Source organism: Microcaecilia unicolor, chromosome 1, assembly GCF_901765095.1.
Source record: "Microcaecilia unicolor chromosome 1, aMicUni1.1, whole genome shotgun sequence".
Taxonomy (NCBI): Eukaryota; Metazoa; Chordata; class Amphibia; order Gymnophiona; family Siphonopidae; genus Microcaecilia; species Microcaecilia unicolor.
In genome coordinates this window covers 719,537,754-719,555,818 of record NC_044031.1, presented here as the reverse complement: position 1 = coordinate 719,555,818, position 18,065 = coordinate 719,537,754, and the positions used below count along the sequence as shown (strand labels likewise).

General features: G+C 42.4%; 1 protein-coding gene across 1 annotated transcript in view; it reads left to right on the top strand.

Annotated features, from left to right (window-relative positions):
* The window catches only part of SHC4 (SHC adaptor protein 4), a 147,626-nt gene that overhangs the window by 116,081 nt on the left and 13,480 nt on the right, over positions 1–18,065 (top strand). Inside the window, 4 exon segments of the mRNA XM_030190420.1 lie at positions 1,748–1,799; positions 3,401–3,527; positions 8,005–8,182; positions 12,900–12,960. Coding sequence (XP_030046280.1) covers positions 1,748–1,799; positions 3,401–3,527; positions 8,005–8,182; positions 12,900–12,960 — 418 coding nt within the window.

Genomic DNA, 18,065 nt, shown 5'->3' with positions numbered 1-18,065 from the left:
GACTGTTCACAGACTCTGACTTCTCTTCCTGGGTGGCTTCCTGCTAGACTGAAAACCCACGCAGAACACTGAGGTCTGTGAGTGCACACTGACACACAGGAGCCTGTGCTGACTGTGTACTGCTGCTACTGTTACCACCACTGCTGCCTTCATGTGGGCAGGAGGAGCAAGCAGATGAGAGAGGGGAGGGAAGTGTGTGTGGGAGGTCTGTTTTCATCATTTGGGGTTGCATGAGATTTTAAAGTGTTAAAATGGCATAATATGGGATAGAAGTTAACTCAAAATCTAAACGCATAATTTAGTTTATAACTCAGATTACATAACTTCTTCCAATCAACATCTGTCCCCCAGTGTTATTCACCCAAACAGTGTGCCAGGATTTATACTAGGTTTCAGCAGGCATAAATCCTGGTGCTCAAAGTTGGGGGTGGGATTACGCACTAAAAGCTAGTCTCAGCCTGAAGCGTCCTTTACGGGATAGCGCTTAGCGTGGAGTTTTCTCAGACCCTGAATATGAGCACCATTTAATGAATTTGGCACTGTCCAGCTTATAATTGAAAAAGAAAAACGCCTAGATTTCGACCCAAATCGGGAGATAGACGTTTATCTCACAAAAACGAATAAAGCGGTATAATCAAAATCCGAATTTGGACGTTTTCAACTGCACTCCGTCGCGGATGCGGACAAAGTTGATGGGGGCGTGTCGAAGGCGTGGTGAAGGCGGAACTGGGGCGTGGTTATCGGGCGATCAGAGATGGGCGCCTTTCGCCGATAATGGAAGAAAAATATGCGTTTGTAGCTAGAATTTAGGGCACTTTTCCTGGACCCTGTTTTTCCACAAATAAGGCCCCAAAAACTGCCCTAAATGACCAGATGACCACTGGAGGGAATCGGGGATGACCTCCCCTGACTCCCCCAGTGGTCACAAACCCCCTCCCACCACAAAATATGCCGTTTCACAACTTTTTATTTTCACCCTCAAATGTCATACCCACCTCCCTGGCAGCAGTATGCAGGTCACTGGAGCAGTTATTAGGGGGTGCAGTGGACTTCAAGCAGGTGGACCCAGGCCCATCCCCCCCCCCCCCCCACCTGTTACACTTGTGCTGGTAAATGGGAGCCCTCCAAACCGCCCCCCAAACCCACTGTACCCACATGTAGGTGCCCCCCTTCACCCCTTAGGGCTATAGTAATGGTGTAGACTTGTGGGCAGTGGGTTTTGAGGGGGATTTGGGGGGCTCAACACACAAGGGAAGGGTGCTATGCACCTGGGAGCTCTTTTACCTTTTTTTTGGTTTTTGTAAAAGTGCCCCCTAGGGTGCCCGGTTGGTGTCCTGGCATGTGAGGGGGACCAGTGCACTACGAATCCTGGCCCCTCCCACGAACAAATGCCTTGGATTTATTCGTTTTTGAGCTGGGCGCTTTCATTTTCCATTATCGCTGAAAAACAAAAACGCCCAGCTCACAAATTGTCGAATAAAACATGGACGTCTATTTTTTGCGAAAATACGGTTCGGTCCGCCCCTTCACGGACCCATTCTTGGAGATAAACGCCCATGGAGATAGACGTTTTCGTTCGATTATGCCCCTCTGTGTCTTTTTAAAAATTATTTTATTTGCAAAGTGCAAACAGTTATTTCCAGGCGTATTCCTGTTCTATATTAAGTGAAATTGGTAAAGCTCTGTGATTGGTACAGTGTTATTTAAAGCTTATTTTAGATGGATACTCGTTCTTTGTATTTTACAGGACACGACAGATTATGTGGCATATGTAGCTAAAGATCCTGTTAATCAAAGAGGTATGGACCATTTTGGATTTTACTTTTAAGAGTGTTGAGCCTGCTTAAAGTGGTAAAGTGCTCTAAGACATTCTGCCAGTGAACTCCAGGTCATAAGTGATACACTGCACTAGTTTAGTTAAAAGTAAAACCTCTCCTTTCTTCAATTTCTTTCTTTAAAATGTTCAGACCGTAGACCAGTGATTTCCAAACATTTTTCTATGGTGGAATTCCTAAAAAAAACATTTCACTCACTGACCTCCTCCCCCTCCAACACAAGGAGCCCCCCCTCCCAGAGCCACACATAGGCCCCCCCACCCTTCCGGGCCTACTGTATCACTGGTGGTCCAGAGGGGGCAGGAGTGATCTGTGGCAGTCATGCCTTGGGAGTTCTTGGCAGCTATTTTGTCAGCAGAGCTGGCATGGGCAGGAGCACTGTGGATGGCTGCTGAGATCTCCCATGGCGCAACTGCCATGGGAGGTGCCAGCAGTCATTTTGTTAGTGGAGCCAGCATGGGTGGGAGCACTGCGGATCACTCCTGCCCTAACGCGGAACCTCTGAAGAAAGTTCACAGAACTCTAGGGTTCTGCAGAGCCCAGGTTGAGAATCACTGCCATAGATGCTTCTTAGTCTTTTAACCAAGATTGAGCAGACTGTCAAATGTGAAGTTTTGAGCTACAAGCTGAGGACCGTCCCTTCTCAATCTTGTGACCTAGATTGATCTCAGTTGAACATGGGGAATTAATACCTTGTCACTAAGCCCATTGGGAGCATAATGATGTAAGGACTCATGGTGGCTACTGTAAACGAAGGGTGTTTGCGTCTCTTTACAGTTTGGTCTTCTCTCTCAGGTCGTTCTTGTTTTAGCCTGAATTATCTGCTCAGCTGTAGAGACCAGCTATGCACTGTGTTTGGGATAAGGTTGTACCTGCCTGTTTGCTGTGTCAGTTCATCAGTACACATATACAAGCTTGCAACTAAGAGACAAGCCCCCCTGTTTACTAAAGCTTAGCTTGACTTATCTGCAGCAGGGCCCATTTTATTCCTATGGGCCCTGCTGCAGATAACTCAAGCTAAGCTTCAGTAAGCAACCCCCAAGGGGTGCAGTGTGGAAAATATTAATATAATAGTGTGAAATGTTAAGCGGCCCTTTTACAAAGCTCCAGTAAGCACTACCACATGCTTACTGCAGCAAAACATGGTGTACCGTGCGGCACGCTACCCATGCGCTAAAAAATATTTCTTATTTTTTTGGTGCAGGGGGCATGTCGTGTGCTAATCAGTTAGCGCAGCTACATTATTGCACACTAACCAATTAGCACAGGTTTAGCCTACAAAAGAGGTGATGGAAGGGGCCCACACACTAATGAAAAATTCAGAATGTCGGCCATTTTACCCCAGTGGTAAAAATGGCCTTAGTGCACCGTTTGGTAAAAGGGCCCTGGAGCAAGGTTTCAGATCTACAAAAAAATATTATCTTCATATTAAACTTTTGCCAAAGATCAATACAAAGATGTGGTTATAAAGAAATTTCTGGTATTATACAATTTGAATTCTCTCCCTCTCTGTCTATGTATAGCAAAGCAATGCAGTTGTTCTTGTGTTTTCCTCACTCTTTCAGCATGCCATATAGTGGAGTGTTCCAATGATATGGCCGAGGATGTAATAAACACCATAGGACACGCTTTTGAACTGCGCTTCAAACAGTACTTGAAGAGTCCGTCGGCTTTGATGGCTTCCCATGAGAGGTCAGTGCAGCATTTTTTTCACATTGGACTTCTCAGTGGCGTTTTCTTGTTCACAATAAACTAAGCAAAAGAAAGTAACCACATTGAGGGTAATTTTATAAAGCCTTTTCCATGTGTAGGGTTTATTTTTTCTGTTTGGGGAGGGGCAGTATTTCAGCGGTAGTTCAAGATCAGTTGCATTCAGTCTGGCCGATATTTAAAACCCTTTAACCGTCCAGGTATAGTGCCAGTTAGAGCTTAGGAGATAGCCGGTTATATTACTTGATGTATCAGGCTTACCTGCCAATATTCAGCACATCGCTGGCTGCCGATAGAGCAGGCCTATCTTTGGCCGGTTTCAACTTAACTGGCCAGGGCTGAATATCAGCTTGGCTGGTTACATTGAAACCAGCCAAAAACCCCACCAGATATTCAATGCCGGTCACCGGAAATGGCAGAGCCTTGAATATCCTGGCTGACTGCCGACTGTAGGAGGCAGCCTGGCTACCTCCTGCAGTCTGAAGATTGGGCCCAGTTTGTATTTCCCTGTTGCCAGGGGACTTACATTCTAAGAGGCCTTTTTACTAAAATATGCTAGAATCTGGGATTAAAGTGTGGTAACACGCAGGGGTGTGCTGATAAATTGTTAACAGGGGGCTCTCTCTCGCCAGCAAAGTAAAAGAGAATTCAGGAGGGGCCCAAGCCCACATTTTGGGACCCATTTGTTAAAGTAGCCATGGAGAACCGGCTCCCAAAATTCTTAACAAACGGCTCTCGAGAGCCTGTGAGAGCCTGCTCCAGCACACCACTGCACACGGGATTTCACTATGCGCTAAGCTGAGATTTAGGGCAGCACTTTTAAAGGATTAAAAAAAATATTTTATTGCTAATGTTGTCATTACTACTACTACTACTACTACTACTACTTAACATTTCTAGAGCGCTACTAGGGTTACGCAGCGCTGTACAAATGAATAAATAAGGATGGTCCCTGCTCAGAAGAGCTTACAATCTAAAGGACGCAATGTCAAGTTGGGTAGTCTAGATTTCCTGAGTAGAGGTGTTGTGATTAGGTGCCGAAAGCGACATTGAAGAGGTGGGTTTTGAGCAATGATTTGAAGATGGGTAGGGAGGGGGCCTGGCGTATGGGCTCAGGGAGTTTGTTCCAAGCATGGGGTGAGGCGAGGCAGAAAGGGCAGAGCCTAGAGTTGGCGGTGGTGGAGAAGGGTACTGAAAGGAGGGATTTGTCTTGAGAGCGGAGGTTATGGGTAGGGACGTAAGGAGAGATGAAGGTAGAGAGGTAAGGAGGGGCTGCAGATCGAGTGCATTTGTAGGTTAGTAGGAGAAGCTTGAACTGTATGCGGTATCTGATCGGAAGCCAGTGAAGTGACTTGAGGAGAGGGGTGATATGAGTATATCGGTCAAGGCGGAAGATGAGACTTGCGGCAGAGTTCTGGATGGACTGAAGGGGGGATAGGTGGCTAAGTGGGAGGCCGGTGAGGAGTAGGTTGCAGTAGTCAAGGCGAGAGGTGATGAGAGTTCGGGTGGTGTGCTCAGAGAGGAAGGGGCGAATTTTGCTAATGTTGTAGAGGAAGAAGCGACAGGTCTTGGCTATCTGCTGGATATGCGCAGAGAAGGAGAGGGAGGAGTCGAAGATGACGCCGAGGTTGCGAGCAGATGAGACGGGGATGATGAGGGTGTTATCAACTGAGATAGAGAGTGAAGGGAGAGGAGAAGTGGGTTTGGGTGGGAAAACAATAAGTTCAGTCTTGGCCATGTTCAGTTTCAGGTGGCGGTTGGACATCCAGGCAGCAATGTCGGATAAGCAGGCCGATACTTTGGCCTGGGTTTCCGCAGTGATGTCTGGTCATTAGTGTGCAGTACCTCCTAGAGTTAACGTGGAAGCACTTACTCCTTCCTAGTTAAGAGGTGTTAAGTGCTCCTGCATTACCTCAGCGTTATCTGGTTAGTGCATGCTGTAGGCACTACTAGAGACAGGTGATCACTCAGATAGTAATTTTAGTGGACATGTTTGGCTAGGGATATGAGAATACCTAAAGTGGCCGTGGGGTCCTAGGCTAGGCTGTTCCCCATGAAGGAGTGATGCCTATGTAGAAATATATATTATAAATGTATAAGCAAATATGGCAAGCAAGATACAAAAATATATACTGTGCACAAAATACCGATGATTACACAAAAAAATGGTCTATATATCTGTATGTATGATTACACAACTACAGTCGTATCCTGAGAAGAAATTACCTACTTAGCAGCTAGGTTAGGCTAATGAACATGTGTCTGAGCCAACCAATCATTCACTGGCAAAGACCAGCCTGAACAATAAAGAAATAATCCTCTCACCCATGCAGTCCACAGCTTCAGTATCCAGATGCAGTGATCAATTGGCTGATCTTCAGGGCTCTAGCACAATTCCCTGCCAGCCTTCCAGATATCAGGTTTTAGTTTGATGTGTCCTTGCAGTGCAAAGCAGTTGAATACTCAGTCTGGTGGAAGCCGTGACTCAGCTCCTGAATTTGGCTTCGTGCTGCGCTTAGCACAAAGATACAATTTACAGGTGTTTGGGCAATTCAGTCCCACTCCTCAGAAAGATGCATACACTATCAGATCTTCTTCTCTTCTCCCTTTGCTAGCCAAATCTCTCTCTCTGGCTCAGGTTGGCACTGCCTTCCAGTCCATCATTGGCCTTGTTCTCCAGCTATTGCTCCAGCCACAATCAGGGCACAAACCATAGAAGTCTGCCCAGCACTGGTACAATCCAAGTCAAAGTACATAGCTCTACTGTGAACAGGCCTCCGCCTTTGTGTTAATAAGGAGTTTTTGCTTTACCTTTGTAAACTTGTCTGGCTGTATAATCCGAAGGCCCATCCTCACTCTATCACAAGGAGGAACAAAATAAAAGGAAAAATAAATAAGTAAATAGAAGGAAAGGAAACTGTATCTAGTAGAGCAGATTTTCATAACCCTCATTTTATGGTATCACTTTCTCTTGTTAGAATGTCTGGGATATCCCATAGTAGTTAAGACGATGATTAGGTGGGAAGATCCCCAGCCATTTCACAGAATGGAAAATTCATTTGCAAGGAAATATAAGATAGACGGATACACGCAATTGAAGAATTCCAGGATGGAGAAGCAATAATTGTCTCTTCTGCTTCTGGGTCTCCCTTAATATATCAGGAAAAAGAAAGATTTTCTTTCCTCTGAACAATTCAGATTTATTCCAAAAATTGATGGTGGAAATTTGTAAGATTTGGATATGTATCTGACATTCATTAGAGTTTAGTATCTACTGCATTTTATGACAGCATAGTGTGATTTTATAAAATGGGCTTCAAATAAGCATCTTTTGTAGTTTGGACATACACTCCCTAATTCTTTAAAAGCTGTCAAAAATTGCACATGCAAATTTGGGTGTGTGCACAATTTGTGCATGCAATTTAACAAGCTAATTAGTGCCAATAATTGGCTTTTTAACAAGCAATTATTGGCACTAATTAAATTTAATTGAACTTTATGCGTGTAAATTTAGGTACGATCTGAAAAAGGGGGCATGGAAATGGGAGGGTCATGGGCAGAACGGGGAAATTCCTAAAATTAATGCATGTTATAACAGGGATATGTTTTACATTTGTATTACGTTTCAGTTTGTGCAAATGGCTGCATCTAAGGTTAGGCGTGATTCTTGGGCATAAGCACTTTTCAATAAACCATGCCTAACTTTAAGCGAGGCATATAGAATAGTGCTTTCTTGGTGGCATATATAGTATCTAGCCCATAGTGCCCTGTTATAAAATTTACCTCCATTATGTAAAATTGGCTCCATAGGAACTAAGAGGCCTTTTTACTAAAGGTCATTAAGTTCTTAACATGCGGTTAGTGCATGCAAACAGACTACCACAAAAATGCATTAAAACATTTTGCAGTATTTTGCCTGTTTGCATGCACTAACCTGCATGTTACTGATTTTTGAAAAATATTTTTTGGAGGAGGTGCGTTATGAGCAGAGGAGTGGGTGATCCTATGTTATCCGGCTACCGCATTATGATTAGCATGCGCTAACTGGATAACGCAGAGTTAACACAGGAGCACTTAGTGCTTCCTAAATAGGAGGTGGTAAGTTCTCCCTTCTTAAGATTTTATTGTTATATTGTCTGTGTTTTTTGTTTCTGTTTTGTACCATTTTCAGTAAGGCTTGTAATCAAGTGGAATAAAGGAATAAATGAAAGAAATGGAAAATATACTGCTGTAATATAATTGTGCAATATACTATCATAGGTAGTGCAAGAGGTGGGCAGGCTGGATGTCTGCCCTAGGAGAAAAACCAGAGGGGTGGACACACTTCCCTTAAAATGGAGGAGGTACCAAAAGCAACCACTGCCTGGGGCACTGTTTTGTCCAGTGACTGCCCTGCCCATTTGTACATGGGTATCTGAATGCCCTTATTACTCCTTCACTCTTGTTCTTGCTTTATCAGTGAGATGACCCTTGAAGACTCAGTCTGGAATTTAGAGGTGAAGGAAGAACATGAATACTATAACGAAATCCCTGGGAAACAGCCACCCACCGGTGGGTTAGCAGACATGCGAATGAAAGTTCAAACAACAGAGCAAAGACCTGTCTGTCTCACGCAAACGGAAAAGCAATACTGCTTGGTGAGCATGTATTTCTAACTTGTACAAGTAGCAAGGATATTTAAAGATGTAATGGTGGATGCAGTAGCTGGAGGCCATTTTTTTCCCACTGTTTGCAGCAAAGTTTTTCTCTAAATGCAAAGTGCTGAGTTAATCATTTAAAATCATTTGTGGGCCCTACATTGCCATTAGTCAATGCATAGTAGGCTATCATTTTGTAAAAAAGTTCTGTTTTTTTAAACTTTCATGGAGGGAGTTGTGAAGGGCAATTCTATAAATTGGTGCCTAAAGATAAATGCCAATTGTGCGCATAAATTTCAGAATAATAGCACTTACGTGTGTGATTGGCACCAGTAATTGACAATTACACCTGTAAGTGCTAGATGCTATTCTGTTTCTTGTTCCACTGAATAGGAGAATTCCGCTGGGTCAGTGTGAGACATAGCAAATGGCCAAATAAACGATGAATCCCTATTATATGGCAAAACCAAAATAAATAATTGGGGGGAGGGGGAGGGATGTTACCAAATCAACAACAATCACAATACCCAGTGCTAAAGCAGTTTTTAAATATCTTCTTATGAAAAAGCAGGCTTCTGCCTAGTGTATTTTCTTGTGACCTCAGTGGTGACTCGTTTCACAAGAGCTACACTGCTTTTAACTCGCCTGTCTCCTCATTGATCAATGACATATTTTAATCACTAACAACATATATACTTTGTCTTTTTTTGAAAATTTTATATGAAACACTAAAGTTTAAACACAGAAGTACTTAGATTGTACTTAGCTTTTGACTGGTTGCTGGACTGCTCGCCGACATGTGGTATGTTTTGCAATCTTGCTGCATCAGGGTTTGGTCCACTGCCAATGTCTCAAGATTAGTTGCGCCGCATGTTGGTATCCAGCCCAGCAACCAGCAGAAGCTAAGTAAGTCTAAGTGCTTCTTCAGTGTTTAAACTTTAGTGTTCATATAAGGAGTGGCCTAGTGGTTAGGGTGGTGGACTTTGGTGCTGAGGAACTGAGTTCAATTCCCACTTCAGGCACAAGCAGCTCCTTGTGACTCTGGGCAAGTCACTTAACCCTCCATTGCCCCAGGTACAAATAAGTACCTGTATACAATATGTAAGCCACATTGAGCCTGTCATGAGTGGGAAAGTGCGTGGGTACAAATGTAATAAAAAATATATAAAAATTTAAAAAAAGACAAAAAGAGGTGTAAATGTTGTTAGTGATTAAAATACACCATTCACCAATGAAAACTTTCTGGAATTTAGTACAATCCACGGTACTTACCCATGTAGACTACTGTAATAGCATTTTCCTTGGCTGCAGAGCCCATATCCTGAAAAAACTTCAGACTGCCCAGAATACAGCAGCGAAACTCATTTTTGTTTTGAGTGCGTAACCCCTCTTCGTGCAAAACTTCATTGGCTCCCTATCAAAGAACAAATCAACTTCAAGGTCCACACATTAATCCACAAGATTATCCACGGTGAATCTCCGGACTACATGCTCAATCTGATTGACCTCCCTACCAGAAACATGTCTGAATCTTCGCAAAATTACCTCAACATGCAGGTGGGAAGGCACCAGCGCATGTGCGGTGGGATGCTGCTAGAAACTACTACAATCTTCTCACTAGTCAGCGTCTGCACCAGGCTCTGTCGGTTGACAATCACCCAACTGTGAGAATACAACTGGCCTGCTTGTCTTCTGAGAAATCTAATTTACTGAGTTCACCTTCTGAAGATCCGCTTATATAGAAAATTGATGGTGTGGGATTATATATATATATATATATATATAGGTATTTGGGGGGGCTTTATTAAAATATTAACATGTATACTACTACTACTACTTAACATTTCTATAGCGCTGCTAGGGTTACGCAGCGCTGTACAATTTAACATAAAAGGACAGGCCCTGCTCAAAGAGCTTACAATCTAAAGGACAAGTGAGTAGACGATACGATGGGGGCAGTCAATTTGGGGCAGTCCAGATATCCTGAAGGTAAGAGTTAGGTGCCGAAGGCAGCATTGAAGAGGTGGGTTTTAAGCAGAGACTTGAAGATGGGCAGGGAGGGGGCTTGACGTAGGGGCTCAGGAAGGTTGTTCCAGGCATAGGGTGAGGCGAGGCAGAATGGGCGGAGCCTGGAGTTGGCAGTGGTGGAGAAGGGTACTGAAAGGAGGGATTTGTCCTGTGAACGGAGGTTTCGGGTGGGAACATAAGGGGAGATGAGGGTAGAGAGGTAGTGAGGGGCAGCAGATTGAGTACATTTGTAGGTAAGAAGGAGGAGCTTGAACTGAATGCGGTAACGGATTGGAAGCCAGTGAAGTGACCTGAGAAGAGGGGTGATATGAGTATATTGGTTCTGGCGGAATATAAGACGTGCAGCAGAGTTCTGAACAGATTGAAGGGGGGATAGATGGCTAAGTGGGAGTCCGGTGAGGAGTAAGTTGCAGTAGTCAAGTCGGGAGGTAATGAGAGCGTGGACGAGAGTTCGGGTGGTGTGTTCCGAGAGGAAAGGGTGAATTTTGCTGATGTTGAAGAGGAAGAAGCGACAGGTCTTGGCTATCTGCTGGATGTGTGCCGAGAAGGAGAGGGAGGAGTCGAAGATGACTCCGAGGTTGCGGGCAGATGAGACGGGGAGGATGAGGGTGTTATCCACTGAGATAGAAAGTGGAGGAAGAGGAGAAGTGGGTTTTGGTGGAAAGACGATGAGCTCAGTCTTGGACATGCCAAAAATGAAGCTGTGGGCATTTATACCTGCTCAGAAACAGTGCAAGTGTTTGCGCATAAATTACATCTCTGCCTGCAGTCCATCTAAAATCCATCCCTGGACATACCTGCATTTAGGTTGCATAAAAGTAGACATTCTCTGGTCATTGAAGTTAGGTGTATATCTACTAAAGTTGCCAAATAAATAAGCTTAGCACATGCTAATGTGGGATTTTCCTGCACACTATGCCCATTTCTAGCGCTTCCAGGAAATGGGGAAATTTCCAGTATTTCTCTTTCAAGTCGTGTGCTAATGTTGGCAGTAGCACATGTAACCTGAAAAAAAACATTGACAAGGGAGCACTTAGGAGCGCTCAGCGCTTCCACTTTATGGACCTGCTAACCAGTTAGCGGCAGTAATCAGAACACGCTAGCTGGATAGTGTGTTCATACTCATTCTCTGCCCCCGACACGCCCCTTCCAGAAAAATAAAAATGTAAAAAAATGGTGCATGCAGCGTGTGCAAACAACTTAATTACCAGAAAGCGTTTTAATGCACTTTGTGGTAAGCATTTTCACATGCACGGAGTGCACATTAGGGCTTCATACCCTTTAGTAGACATACCACTTAATTTACACTTGGGGTAACTTTATAAGAGGCATTTTATGTATCCATACTGTCATATATATGAAAATGCCTTTATATAATTGTTCCAGATATGGTAAAAAACCTTTTCTGAGTCAGGTTTTAAGTGAGTGAAAATCTCATTTGAACAGGAGTGTGCCATTATAACTCCAACAGTTGTAGGTGTAATAACTGCCAGGTAAGTACAATGTTATTTTATAGTCCTAAATAATGTCAGTTTGTGTAAATACAATAAGAAATGTGGTAATGTATGTGATTTAACACCTGTGAAATAACATAAGCCCCTTGATTTTCAATGGATCCAATTTACTAACTGAGGGGTTAATTTATGAAAACATTTCCACACATATATGAAAATATATGTTTATAAAATCGTGCTTATAAAATTACCTCTGTGTAAAAGAACACATGATGACCAGTACACACTTTTATATAACCCATGTGTATTTATTTATTTTTGTTACATTTGTACCCCGCGCTTTCCCACTCATGGCAGGCTTAATGCGGCTTACATGGGGCAATGGAGGGTTAAGTGACTTGCCCAGAGTCACAAGGAGCTGCCTGTGCCTGAAGTGGGAATCGAACTCAGTTCCTCAGTTCCCAAGGACCAAAGTCCACCACCCTAACCACTAGGCCACTCCTCCACTAATGTATAGGCATGTTTAGGGGCTTTTACGAGGTTGATGCTGTTCACAGTTACTGAGCGACCTTCATGGTTCCTATGGATATGATTTGTAGCTACTTTGTTCACCAAAAGTGTTTATTGACTCCTGACACATGCCCTTCTGGCCGAAACATGATTCGCGTTGAGTCTTTTGAAGACCAATAAAATTTTGCAGCACCTCTGGTGTGGACCTCTTTTGTTTTGGTCACCTCTGCTGTTTGCTTTTTTCGTTCTGGCAGGTGGTAAATGTCCTTGGCTCCATTTTAAGTGCGATTTCTGCAGGATTTGTTCTAGTATTTTATAAAAACATAGGTTACAAATAGGTGCCTTCTTTACCTTTGAATATAGGGGACCAGTTATTAAATTGCCTTCCGTGAACTTCACTTACATTAATGTATATTAATTTGAGCTAACGTGTTAAAATGTTTTTTTCCATAATTGATATCATTTTTATTACTTGTAAGATTATAGGTTCATTGTTTTATTACTGTAAACTGTTAAGTTTTAAAGCGGTTTGCAATAAAAAGATATGTATTGAATGGTATATCAAGTCAATAAATCCAATCCAATTCAAAGTAGCTTAGAAAATTATGGATTTACAGGGATTTCAATTAAATTGTTGGTTAATTTATCCATAGATAGCACAAATAGTAAATATACATATATTTTCAATGAAAATGATAGTCATTTGACATGTATTTCATTTACAGACTAGTAACCCAAAATGTACCAACATATATGAAAACTGTTTAGAACAGCACAAGATGACAGGTACGTGGCTCTTCTTTAGTCCATGGCAGTATGAATGAATTTGACCTGAGTTTAGCACCTGGTCATATGAAATAATCCTCTACTCATTTCTGGCACTTCAGTATGCTCTGCTACAGTTTGATATATAATGGTGGTTAAGGTTGAAAGGGAAAATTAGCAAAAGGAACTTTTCCGCCATTGAAAGATCCAGTGAGTATCATTGATCAGTAAAGCCCGCAAGAAGTTACAACTAAATTAAATTATAAACAAATATTCAAAATGGTAATTTTTAAAATATTAAAATTTGGAATGAATATATGAAAAAGTGACTGAAAAATATATTTGAAGTCAACTGCTATGAAGACACGAGCTTTCCTAAAAATGTTGGGGTTGATATTCAAAGTGATTTGGCCGTTATAGTGCCTTTGTATCACTCCATGGTGCAACCACACCTCGAATGCTGTGTGCAATTCTGGTCACAGCATCTCATAACATATAGTGGAATTAGAAAAGGTACAGAGAAGGGCGATGAAAATGATAAAGGGGATAGAACGATTTCCCTATGAGGAAAGGCTGAAATGGCTTGGGCTCTTCAGCTTTGAGAAAAGACAGCTGAGGGGAGATATGATAGAGGTATATAAAATACTGAGTGGAGTGTATGGGTAGATGTGCATCACTTGTTTACTCTTTTCAAAAATACTAGGACTAGGGGGCACGCAATGAAGCTGCAAAGTAGTAAACTTAAAATGAATCAGAGAAAATACTTCTTCACTCAGCGTGTAATTAAACTCTGGAATTCGTTGCCAGAGAATGTAGTAAAAGCAGTTAGCTTAGCGGGGTTTAAAAAAGGTTTGGCTAGCTTCCTAAAAAAAGAGTCCATAAGCCATTATTAAAATGGACTTGGGAAACTCCACTTCTTATTTCTGGGATAAGCAACATAAAATATATTGTACTGTTTTGAGATCTTGCCAGGTACTTGTGACCTGGATTGGCCACGGTTGGAAACAGGATACTGGGCTTGATGGACCTTCGGTCTGTCCCAGTATGGCAACATTTATGTACCTCCTATCCCATGACTTCCCAATATTGCTTTTCAGTCTTTCATGAGGTACTTTGTCAAATGCCTTTTGAAAATCCAGATACACAATATCGACTGGCTCACCTTTATCCACGTGTTTGTTCACTGTAGTAGATTGGTGAGGCAAGATTTCCCTTCACTAAATCTATGTTGGCATTGTCTCAGTAATCCATGCTTTTGAATATGCTCTGTAATTTTATTCTTTATAATAGTCTCTACTATTTTGCCCAGCACCGATGTCAGGCTCACTGGTCTGTAATTTCTTGGATCACCTCTAGAACCCTTTTTAAAAATCAGCGTTCTAATCTTCCAGTACCACGGTTCATTTTAAAGATAAATCATATATTACTAACAATAGTTCTGCAAATTCATTTTTCAGTTCTATCAATACTCGGGATGTATAGCATCCAATCCTGGTGAATTGCTACTCTTCAATTTGTCAAATTGCCCCATTACATCTTTCAGGTTTATAGAGATTTAATTCAGTTTCTCTGACTTGTCAGCATTGAATACCATTTCTGGCACCGATATCTCTGCCACATTTTCCTCGGTGAAGACCAAAGCAAAGAATTCATTTAATCTCTCTGCTATTGTCTTGGCTTCCCTGAGTGACCCCCTCTACCCTCAGTCATCCAGCGGTCCAACCGATTCTTTTGCCGGAATCTCACTTTTAATATACTTAAAAAAACCTTTTACTATGCGTTTTTGCCTCCAGTGCAATCTTCATTTCAAAGTCTCTCTTTGCCTTCCTTATCAGCGCTTTGCATTCGACTTGCCATTCTTTATGCAGTTTCTTATTATTTTCAGTCAGATCCTTCTTCCATTTTCTGAAGGATTTTCTTTTAGCTCAAATAGCTTCCTTTATCTCACTTTTTAATTATGCCGGCTGTCATTTCATCTTCCTCACTCGTCTTTTAATACACAGGACATATTTGGCCTGGGCTTCCAGGATGGTATTTTTGAACAGTATCCATGCCTGATGTACATTTTTGACCTTCACAGCTGCTCCTCTAAGTTTTTTTTCCCCCCACCATTCTTCTCATTTTATCATAGTCTCCTTTTTGAAAGTTTAATGCTAACATATTGGATTTCCTGTGTGTACTTACTCCAGAGCTTATGTCAAATCTGATCATGTTGTGATCACTGTTATCAAGAGGCTCCAGCACTATTACCTCCTGTACCAGATCATTCGCTCCACTAAGGACTAGGTCTAGAATTGTTCCTCCTGTTGTTGGCTCCTGAACCAGCTGCTCCATAAAGTAGTCCTTGAGTCCATCAAGGAATTTCACCTCTCTATCTTGCACTGTTGTTACATTTATCCAGTTAATATCGGAGTAATTGAAAGCGCCCATTATTATCATGCCCCCCAGTTTGTTAGCCTCCCTAATTTCTGATAACATTTCTACATCTGTCCATTCTGACCAGGTGGACGGTAGTACACTCCTATCAGTATCCTTTTCCCTTTACATATGGAATTTCAATCCATAGGGATTCCAAGATGTGTTTCGTGTCTTGTAGAATTTTTAGTCATCCGTGCACTTGTAGATAGGACCTGTCAATACATTGTACATGGCAGCAGGGCTTCAAATCACAGAGGTACTCCGCAGCCCTCCCTAGCTGGTGGCTGTATGTATATATGTGTATATATTGAGGTATTGCACACACACATCTTGTTGCTGCTCAGGAGAACTCCAAGATCCAAACCAAACGCCACGATGATTCGTATCCTGCTGGCTGCGGTGCTGGTGGTCGAAAGTATGCTACATGTAGAAGTTAGAGGTTCTAGGGTTCTAGGAGAAAGAAGTCTGGGTCTGAATGAGAATAAGGTCCTAGGAAGAAGTTCTTGTTGGGCTCACATTTCCAGTCATTTGGTTACTATCTATAGAGCAGTAATATTCAACCAGCCCCCCTCCCAACTGAATGGGTTTTCAGGATATTTAATGAACATGCATGTGTATATTGGAGGCAGTGCATGTAACTTGTTTTATTGATTGACCGATTGATTATGATTTATTTACCAATTTTTTTTAAAGAAAAATACCCAAGATGGTGTACAGCAATAACATGCTGGACATAGACAATAGCAAATTACAGTTCACATTATGGTACAGTGCATTGCTTACAATATCAACACATTAAAAAATCTTAACAGACAGCATAAAGTGTAAGTATATCTCATGTGCATTCATTATGAGGAAAGGCTGAGAAGGTTAGGGCTCTTCAGCTTGGAGAAAAGGCGGCTGAGGGGTGATATGATAGAAGTCTACAAGATAATGAGCGGAGTAGAGCGGACAGTTGTGAAGCGTTTGTTTACACTTTCAAACAACAACAAAACCAGGGGACACAAGATGAAGCTAGAATATGGTAGATTTTAAAACAAACAGGAGGAAGATTTTCTTTACTCAGCATGTAGTTGGACTCTGGAACTCGTTGCCGGAGAACATAGTGACAGCAGCTGGCCTTATGGAGTTTAAGGGGGGTTTGAACAGATTCCTAAAGGAAAAGTCCATTGAACATTATTCAAAAATTTTTTTTTTTTTTGGGGGGGGAGGGGGTTCCGGGTTCTTGGGGCCTAGATTGGCCGCTGTCGGAGACAGGATGCTTGGCTTGATGGACCCTTAGTCTTTTCCCAGTATGGCAGAGCTTATATACTTATGATTCAAGGCCTCTTTAACATACAATGCTACCCCTCCACCAATTCGATCAACCATATCACTGTGATATAATTTGTATCCTGGTATGACAGTGTCCAACTGTTTGTCCTCCTTCCACGAGATCTCAGAAATACCTATTATATCTATTTTTTCATTTAGTGCAATATATTCTAACTCTCCCATTTTATTTCTTAGGCTACTGGCATTTGCATATAGACATTTCAAACTATGTTTGTTGTTCCTATTTACATCTTGCTCAGCAGTTCACAGTGATAATGTGCAATCATTAAAATCTGTCAGCTTTTTATTTAAGTAAACCTGGTTTACTATGCTTTCTATTGCAACCTCACTGTCTGGATGCCCTATCTTCCCTGTTTTGGTGATATTTTTGAAAGATATCTTATTCCGAACCATGCGCTTTTGAGCGACTGTGAGCCTTCCCCCAGTTTATAGTTTAAAAGCTACTCTATCTCCATCTCCTTTTTAAATGCCAATGCCTGCAGCCTGGTCCCACCCTGGTTAAGGTGGAGCCCATCCTTTTGGAATAGGCTCCCTCTTCCCTAGAATGTTGCCAAGTTCCTAACAAATTTAAAACCCTCCTACCTGCACCATTGTCTCGTTCATGCACTGAGACTCCGGAGTTCTCCCTGTCTCTTGGGCCCTGTGCATGGAACGGGGAGCATTTCTGAAAATGCTACCTTGGAGGATTTGGATTTCAGCATTCTACCTAGGAGCGTAATTTTTGCTTCCAGAACCTCCTTCCCACATTTTCCTATGTCACTGGTACCTACATGTACAAGACCGCCAGATCCTCCCCTGCACTATCTAAAATCCTATTTAGGTGACGTGTGAGGTCCGCTACCTTTGCACCAGGCAGTTAAGCCATCAGCTATCTACATGCCTAGTAATCGAATTACCAACTACAGCGGCCATCCTAACCCTTCCCTCCTGGGCAGAAGCTCATGGAGACGCATCCTTGGTACGAGAGGATATTGCAGCCCATGGTGGGCTTGTCCTGACTACAGGATTATTTCCAACTTCACCAAGGTGATGCTGTCTATTTAAGAGGCCTCCCTCCTCCAAGGCAGCACAGGGGCTGGATCTGGGACTGCTTTTTAACGTCCCTGTGGGCCTCAGCTATGTATCTTTCTGTCTCCCTCAGTTCCTCTAAGTCTGCTACTCTAACCTCAAGAGAACGGATGAGTTCTCAGAGAGCTAGGAGCTCTTTGCATCGAGCACACACATATAACCTCTCACCAACTGGGAGATAATCATACATGTGACACTCAGTGCAAAAGACTTGATAGCACCCCTCTCGCTGCTGGACTGCTATCTGCTTCTTAGTATTATAGAGTTGTTTAATTAAAACTTCTTCAGGTATTAGAGATATTAGA